Source organism: Elaeis guineensis, chromosome 11, assembly GCF_000442705.2.
Source record: "Elaeis guineensis isolate ETL-2024a chromosome 11, EG11, whole genome shotgun sequence".
In the NCBI taxonomy this organism is placed as follows: Eukaryota; Viridiplantae; Streptophyta; class Magnoliopsida; order Arecales; family Arecaceae; genus Elaeis; species Elaeis guineensis.
Genome location: NC_026003.2, coordinates 25,047,202 through 25,056,722, shown reverse-complemented (window position 1 = coordinate 25,056,722; position 9,521 = coordinate 25,047,202). Strand labels below are relative to the sequence as shown.

Sequence of the window (9,521 nt, the reverse complement as noted above, 5' to 3'; positions counted from 1 at the left end):
AATTTGTAGTCCAAAAAAATTAAAAATATTTTAATAGATAAAAATATTTGGAGAAGATCAAAATTATAAATTCATCAAGTTCAAAATCCAAACAATGTTTTTTGAAAGTTTTAGAAATTAAAATCAAGAAAAAGTCAATTTCAGATTTGAAAGGGCAATCCTTAGGTCGTCTTATTTTAGATGGGACATTGGCACAAGACTTTTTGAGATTGACACGTAAAAAGAGATGATTCATGGCATCACTCCTGTGCCGGAGGACGACCCATGAATCAATTCTTGACTCCTATGCCGGAGGACGATCCATGGATCAATTCTTACTGTGCCTATAAAAATAGACTTCCTACGTTGGCCAGTGGCACAATAGAGATTGACTCCTGCGCCAGGTCGCCACCGTGCCACAGGCTTAAAAAAAAATATCAAGCACGTTTCACAATCATAAAATCATCCCATTATTTCACAGTCATGTTATCATGGGGTGACTTATGATAGGATGATTTATCCTACGATAGAACGATCAATAAAAATGTCCTATTACTCATAGTATCATTAAACAGGCGTTAACAGTGATAAGTCAGCATAAAAACCATCCTATAATAAAACAATTTTATTTTTAATAATATTTTAATAAATAATTTAAAAAATATTATTTTAATATTTTTTTAATGAACATTAAATAAAAATACCTACCGACAAAGCACAGAAAAAGAGAAAGTTTGAATGTCAAACGTGAACGAAAATTTTGACAGATCATAGACGGCTTCCAAAGCATCCCTCCACGAAACGTCGAACAACAAAAAGCAGCAAATATTCTTTTCCTCTTGCACTTGATTACGGCATTCTCATCCTCTGGATTCCATCTCAGACCAGATTGCCTGTCCAAAATATCTCTCACACGAACTTACCAATGTATAAACCACTCATTCAGACGCCCCAAAATATCTATAGATTACGTATAAAAATCTGTAGAACATAATCAGAGAGAACATCATCAGAGTAACGGGAGAGGAGACGAGAACCATGAATCTCCCAGAAGCCAAGCACCACCCACGATTCGATTAACGGACGGTAACTGTTAACTGGGTCCCGATTTCTTAATACTACCATTTCATCCTCGAGAAGAGCATTGCAGGAGCTGAAAGTTTTCAGTAGTTCACCAAAAACAATTCTAGAAAAGAATCCTACAGATTCTCCTCAAGAGAAGCAACTGGATTGTATCTCACAACTTCACTGCTTTCTATGGTCGAGCACAGACTGGAATCATAGGCATATTCATTGATAACGACAAAGCAATCAGCGCCTGAAGCAGCGGAATCCAAAATAAAATACATAGATTGAAACACTAAACTTACCGTTCCACAGATATAACTGCAACGACAAAACTAGAACTTATTTCTCGCATCAGGGCAAAACGACGAAGTTTTAGCAAAAACAAAGAGCATCACACTCATCAACAAAATTTATGCATCCTAAAAGCAGCTTCAGACGACGGCTATCATGTTCCCAGAAAGCTCTACATGTGCAGAAAACAGTGTCGCATTCCTAATAAGGCTCTACAGGAGCACGGAACTTTGCTCCTGCATAGACTGCTGCAGCACCAAGCTCCTCCTCAATCCTGAGCAACTGTATCCACCAGAAACGAACAGTGAGTATAAACTTAACTTCGCAATAATTTCACATTTGCTGTCTCAAAATCCGCAAGAATATTTGAGCAAGTTCATTTTTGTTTGGATGGAACCAACAGCTTGTAAGGTGACATAATAACCGGACACAATAACTGAAAACATAGTAAGGTTAGAGCGTTACAAGTTAACCACATCTTTCATGTTAACATTAGCACTAAAATAATCTTGATTTTGATGGCAGAATTAGCCTTATGGTGCAAGAGCTTGCCTGATTATACTTGGCAAGGCGTTCAGAACGGCATGGAGCTCCGGTCTTGATTTGGCCCTGTTACAGAGTGTAGAAAGCAGCATGACGTTAGAAATCCATCTCGAAAAAGAACATACAGAAATGAATCATAGGATCTGCAACAGATAGAGACATACCGTGGCCAAACCAACTGCAAGGTCAGCAATGAAAGTATCCTCCGTTTCACCACTAAATACCAGAAAAATGTAAGTTAGAAACGAAAAAATAAAAATAAAAATAAAAAAACTCAAATATATCATCTATAGTCTACCTTCGGTGGCTTGTCATTACACCCCAGCCAGCACGTTTAGACATTTTTACAGCTTCAATGCTCTCAGTCACAGACCCTATCTGATTCACCTGCAGCGCCAAGTGAAAAAAGAAACTTATTCATCTTTGTGATTTTATCAACAAAAATCATATATCTAGAAATTAAAAAATTGCAAACATATCAAAAGGAAAATTTAACCATTTCAAGCCATATAGAAACAGACGAATTGCAATACTTTAATTTTACCTTCAAAAGGAGGGCATTGCATGTCTTTTCCTTAATTGCCTTGGCAACACGCTGCAGAAATATTTGGGAATAAATCAGAATTGTGACAAAGGAAGTTCTCTTCAAGTGCTCCATCTAGTAAAATGATATTTACCGTTGGGTTGGTGACAAGAAGATCGTCTCCAACAATCTGCACCTGCTCTCCAATCTCCTCTGTCATTTTTGCATAGTGGGTCCAATCATCCTGATCAAACGGGTCTTCGATTGATACGATGGGATACCCACTGACAAAGGACTTGTAAACATTTTTCAAACTATCCCCAGATATTTTCTGCGAACCATCATTGTTCTGCAGCAAAAAAAAAAAAAAAATTATTATCATTTAATTTTGTGGTGGGCAAAGTGTCAATGACATGTCAAAGCAGCATAATACAACAATGAATGTTAGTTATCCCCAGGACAATCACAGAATTGTATGAAAAATCAATATCTCAAAACACAACAGGAACAAGCAAACTCACCTCCTCCTTGAAATTCAAATCATATGTCTTATCCTTGTCACTGTAGAACTCTGAAGCAGCAACATCCATCCCAATCACCACCTGTCATAACAATCAAGTATGATGGAGAAATTTGTCCCTCAAGTCCCCATGCTTGTCTGAAGACTAACAAATTCACATAAACATAAAAAAATGCAAGGAACATATCTAAGGATAGCACACACTTTGCCAGTATATCCAGCTTTTGCTATAGCTGTCTTCAACAGCTCAAGTCCTTCCTTGTTTTCCTGCAGTTTCATGAAATGGAATGAATTATGATGAGACCTTCAAAGACCGGTCAACACTATTCGAAATTGTCAGAAAATCATCAGCACATACTACTAAAGGCCAATATGAACAGTATAAAAGAAATGTATTAAAATAAGAATCAACAACTGAAACAAGCAAACTATTCATCATAAGATTTCTATTACACTTGACATGCTTGAGACCAGCTTTACTTCCAAAATGCATTAGCAATAAATTTATACCTACAAGAGTCACATGAAGGTTAGATGGTTAATGACTAATGAATCTCAAGTAAGATTTCCTCCTAAAGCATTAAGAACATGTATCCAACAGGAATTCTTTAGAATGTCTTGCAAAGAATGCACAAACAATACCACACAAGCCAACTGACCAATCCTAAAAAGTCAGCATATCAAACTTAGGGAAAATGGAATACAGAGAAATCCAGTCATACAATATAAGATTACACATAATAAAGGAACTAAAATTAGGATGTGCATTAAAGTTTGAGATTAACATATAGAAATTAGATATATGCTAACCAATCAAACAATCAAACTCTTCTCTCATATTAGTCTAGAAAAGAAATAAAAATGAAGAACTAGATGACCTAGACAATTAATAATTTTCTTCTTACAACAAACATGAGAAAATTGAGAAAATTGGGGCAAATTAGATTGTCATCTTCAAAAGTGTGTTCAGGCATTTCACTTTACAAAATATTTCAAGTCCCAAAAAAATTACTGACACAACAAGCACAAGTCCTTAAATTAAGGGCCCATTCAATATCATGAAAAAGTTGGCCCATGTTCTTATGATTCTCCAGATGGTAAGATATTTTACCATGGGTAGCTTTTACCTATAACATGGGGGTAAAGTTTTACCCACCGAGGAGGTAAGTCATTTTCCCACCAACTAGAAATTTATTTTTTTTATTTTGTTCCTAACAATACCCCTAACCCTATAACACTGGTATAATATAATAACATATATTATATTATATATAATGTATTATAATAAATTATAATATATATTCTCTACATTATGCTATATATTATAATAGACACAATAGAATATGATATAATATAATATAATCTTAAATAATATAATATAATATGATAATAATATCATATAATAATACATTATTATTATTATATAACATATTATTATAATAATATATTATATTCTAATATATTATATTATATCATAATATCATTATTCTACTATCATACTATATTACATTATTACTATAATAATATAATATATATTGTCTTATATATTATTATATATTATATTATATATAATATAATGTAATATATTATATTATATTACATATATTATAATATTTACATAATAAAAGGTATTATGCAAATATGAATCCATCTTGGCAACTTATCCAGGAAATAATAATGCTAAATTATTTTCTCATCTAAGTGTTGATTAGAAAATACTTATCCATTCCCTGACAAGTTTCTACCCTACAAGAACAGGCCCTAAAGGTTTTAGTTTCCAAAAATTTGATTATGAGCTGCATTGTGATGATAATCTCATCCATTCTGAAACAAAGATTCCTTCACAAATTAACAATTACAAATACCGTACCAAGTAGCATACAATTGTCCCTCCAAAGAACAAGCCCTAAAGGTTTTAGTTTCCCAAAAATTTGATTATGAGCTGCATTGTGATGATTATCTCATCTATTCTGAAATAAAGATTCCTTTACTTCACTGATTAACAATTACAATATCGTATCAAGTAGCATACAATTGTCCAGCATTCTACCATCCTCTAAGGCTAATCCATGAGCTAAATGTAGAAGACTAGAAGAATATCCACTCAACAAATTATGCTTAATAATAGGTAATAAATTTTACAATTAAAATAAATACTTTACTGTGAAGAAATGTACTAAGAATCAGCAACAGACCTGAATGTTAGGAGCAAAACCACCTTCATCTCCAACATTAGTAGCATCCTGTCCATACTTTTTCTTAATGACAGCCTGAAAGCAGGATCAGTGAATATCAGGAAACATTCTTAGAACTGAAGTGAAAGGATAATGAATCAACTAATCTTTTTACCTTCAAATGATGGTATACTTCTACACCCATCTTCATGGCTTCCTTGAATGAGGATGCCCCAACAGGAAGGATCATAAATTCCTGTTAACATAATAGAACTTTGATGAGCACGATGAAAATAATTGTCTATCAAAATACAAGTTCTGAACACAACTAGTCAGGAGGCTACCTGCATCGCGAGTTTGTTTCCCGCATGAGATCCACCATTAATAACATTGAATGCGGGTACAGGCAACACTAAGTTCTTGTTTCCAGCCAGATTGGCAATATGCTGCATCCGAGGGGATGGAAGTCAGATATATAATACATGACCTCATGTTCCTGAGAAAATAATCAATTTCACCTCACAAACCTGGTAAAGAGGAATCTTCTTCACACTAGCACCTGCTTTGCAAACAGCAAGAGATACTGCCAATATGGCATTTGCACCGAGCTGAGGCAATAAAAATGCAGTAAAATGATGAAACCACTTTACACTCCAGGACATTGAGAGACAGACAATCATAACTGTGCTAGTAATGAAACCAGGTTCTAGCTAGCATGGTACCTTTTGTTTGCACCAACCCCACTCATTAGAGGTCCCATCAAGTTGCTGAACCATGAAAGTATCGATCTCAGCCTGTGCGGTCGGATCCTGTACAAAGGCATTATATTTGCAGATTGTCAGTGGTCTGACTGTTCATAGGCTAGATTTCTTAAACAGCTTAAACTCATAAATGAAAAAAAATAAAACATCAAACTGGAAAAGAAAATGGCAGAGTATACCATGTACCTTCCCAATCAATGCTGGTCCGATGATAGAGTTCACATTCGTAACAGCCTAAACCACAAAAAAGGTACATAAGTTCAACTAAGAATCTGCATACAACTATAATATTTGAATTGTAACACAGAAAGGTATCAGATAAAACCAGAAAATGACCCTGTACAGCAAGCAGGTTCCTAAATGCAAATAAAGATACAAAGATTTTGTCTGTATTTATGTTTGAAATAGCAATCATATGCATGCTGCCGTTTCTTGACCAGCACCATCAAACGCATGCTCAGATGAACATTGTCATTAGATAACTATGTAATGTTTTAACATGGCATACACAAGTTGCAACATGTTATGAGAAGCGTCTAGCATTTAGCTTTATAACTGAAAAATGGACTAAAAATATAGAATTGCAGAACAAAACAAGATTGTCATCATAGCATGAGATGACAACCAAAAAAAAGTCTTCAAGGTGGGACACAAAAATTCAACTGTGTCTTTATATATTTTCCAAACAAACTAAAAATATACATAAGTCATTTACTTGGCATTCAATTTATAGTAGAAAAGGAACCAAATGAAATTGTCCTCATAGCATGACATGCAAAAAATTAAGTCTTCGAGGTGGCATGCAAAACTTCAACACTGTATCTTTATATAGTTTACCAAACATATTACTAATACATAAGTTTAAAATTACAATTTATTTGACACTCAATTGGTAGTAGAAAGGTTTGATGAAAATAAGAGGCACGCGTTGATCACATGCATGATGCATCCTCCAAGTGATTCTACTTATGCACAAAAATCGGAGATTTAATGTCTACCATGAAGCAAATCATTAATGAATAAAGTTTGGAAGATCTCCAAGTTATTTTTTTCAAATAAAGTTAACCAGTGCATTCTGCAAAGAATAAGCAATAAATGCAATGATGACTGTGCCTGCCACATGGTCAGATCATGCTTACGCTTTATTCCATAAATCTAGAACAGACAATACTAAAGATTTTAGAGCACTTTCCAAAGTCTAGTTCATATGACCAACTAGAATTATCAAAATCCAGTATCATCTCAATTTTCACAGTTTGCAGTTAAAGAAAGTGGCAGGTTTAGATGATAAGGCACTTTAGATAATTGGATCATGATTGGACACTCATATCAAGATCTTGCTTATTTTAACTGGGATTTAACAGAAAGGGAACAATCTCCTAACGCAGTCATGATGATTACTGAAGAAGAAGAAAGCCCTTACATTGCTGGGCCCTTAAACCTCTTGCCAAAATTTTCAGTTCGCTAATACCATATATGGTAAAAACATATCAACAAAGTAATACCAGATAAAATAGAAAAGAAAGCATAATCCATAAAATTCTGCACGCACCATAACCACATTTGTTATAATTGAAGCTAATCATATTGTACAATCAACTGGGCTCAAAAAAAAGAAAACAATTAATCCAGTAATATATGTAAGCTGAAGGATGCATTTGATTCAACAACTAGAAGTTGTACTGACCTTAAGGACACCTTTCCCAAGGTAGTCTGATCCTCCATCTCTCAGCTCCAAAGCTTCATATATACCTTGATCACCAAAAATGTCCAACTAAATTTCTTCTTCATATACATTAAGAATATGATGCAAAAAAGAAACGGTACTTCCAATGAGGAGATAAACAAGATCTCTAAATTTCCCTATACTATCCATCATCACTAGGTTATTTCTCTGTGAGCATTTTTAAGGAGGACATAATTTTCAGTAACTATGTAACACTCCAATCGAAATAAACAACGTAATCCTAATTTCCTGATAATGCCGTTAGGGTTTTTGAGAAAGACACCACTTTTTATAACATATCTGATAATAACCTTACGATCAAATAAAGGTGATTGTTTGGAAGAATATATATCGAAAATTAGTTGTACAACGATTGCTGAAAAAAATAAACAAACAAATAAAGGAACCCTAATAAGAGAATAAATAAAGCTATCAAAAGAGTCGCATTAGATGATAAAAATACCTGTCGATGCTCCACTTGGAACAGCAGCCCTGGAGAAAGTTCCATCACTGAGACAACAATCCACCTGGAAAAAATTTAGTAAAAAACAAGAAATAAGAGAGTTCAGAAAATATATGATCGATAAACACATCCTTCCACATAACTTAAAAAACAAAAGAATGAAGATCCAAAACCCAGATCTTTTCGATTTACAAAAAAACAAAAATCATCAGATCCAACCACCAAACAACCACGAAACTCAATCAAGAAGATATCCTCCGATCTGAAACCAGAAACCCACTGTCGATCACAAGAACGAATGCAAAACCCTATAAACCCCAACGATCGGATCGGAGATCGAAACAGAGAAACATCGGGGAAGAGGATGATCACCTCCACGGTGGGATTGCCACGGCTATCAAAGATCTGACGGGCCTTGATGCACTTGATCGTCGCCATACGGGTAGCGATCGGGGAAGGGAAGAGAGAGAGAGCAAATCACAAAACAGAGGTTATGGAACGACCGGTAGGAGCTTAGGATCTCCACTGAGGGGTGGAGAAATGGAAGCCGATCCAACTTATAACGGAGGTTTGCTACGGCCCACCGGAAGTCCTCATCTGCGCCGTCGGATTTGGGACGGGTTCAGGGATTTGACGGGAGGAGGGCCAGAAAAAGGAAAGTTGAAGGATTCGCTCCCCAAAAGTTTCATAAACCGAGTGAAAGGAAAGTATGATGGAATCTCCTCCCGGTTTATAACTCTCCGGGTAGGAAATCTGGGGAGTGTATCGGTACAAATAAAGGAATAAAGAAAGGGAACGTCACGAGGTGCTCGACAGTCGTGCCACGTGGGAAGCGGTTCTCCGCATCGAAGAGCGAATATTCGAGAAAGGAATACCTGTGGGTCAACCTCGACCGTCGGTTTACGTGTGTACCACGATTAGGAAACGCTTTTACTTTGGTCCGTCTGATCTGTGGGCCCTGAGGCTGCTACTACAGGAGTGTGGCAGGATTTGCTGTTTTGCAGCGAACATAGGTTATGATGCAGGGCCGGTGAGAACCTGCTGCGTTCTCGATTCCAGGGTACGGTGTGGGGCCATGGAGAAAATCATGCTGTACGACTTTGAATGGTGAAGCTTCTGGAAGATGCAATCCAAGGACCTGATCCCGTGGGCGTCGTGATGTGATGGCCATTCAAAACTGGCGACTAATGAGACCGGTTTTCTTTTCAAATGAGACACCGGAAAGAGGGGCAGCAGAGGCTCCACAGGTTCGGATTGTATCTTGACGTCAGAGGATGATTGATCTTCTTCTACGATATCATCCATTGATCAAATTTTACATAATTTTTAAAGCTCTTCAATTTTTTAGATCATGAGATAGGTATAGCATTTTACAAATTATACAAAACATGATTCAACCATTTTCACTGTAAAAGAAGATCAATCATTATTTCGTGCGAAAGATATAACCCACGCCAAAGCTCCAAATCTTAT

The 9,521-nt window shown here is 35.8% G+C and overlaps 1 protein-coding gene across 1 annotated transcript; it reads right to left on the bottom strand.

Annotated features, from left to right (window-relative positions):
- Positions 1 to 1,249: 1,249 nt before the first annotated feature.
- LOC105053561 (enolase 2) lies at positions 1,250 to 8,599 on the bottom strand. The gene is made up of 17 exons (XM_073245552.1): positions 8,421 to 8,599; positions 8,049 to 8,112; positions 7,547 to 7,611; positions 6,046 to 6,093; positions 5,821 to 5,907; positions 5,626 to 5,706; positions 5,443 to 5,544; positions 5,274 to 5,354; positions 5,120 to 5,194; positions 3,129 to 3,191; positions 2,926 to 3,006; positions 2,559 to 2,753; positions 2,426 to 2,476; positions 2,180 to 2,268; positions 2,046 to 2,097; positions 1,891 to 1,947; positions 1,250 to 1,620 (listed from the first exon to the last, which is right to left on the bottom strand). Exons 1-17 carry the CDS (start codon positions 8,484 to 8,486, stop codon positions 1,540 to 1,542), a joined length of 1,338 nt encoding a protein of 445 aa, XP_073101653.1. The 5' UTR covers positions 8,487 to 8,599; the 3' UTR covers positions 1,250 to 1,539.
- Between the last annotated feature and the right edge of the window lie 922 nt (positions 8,600 to 9,521).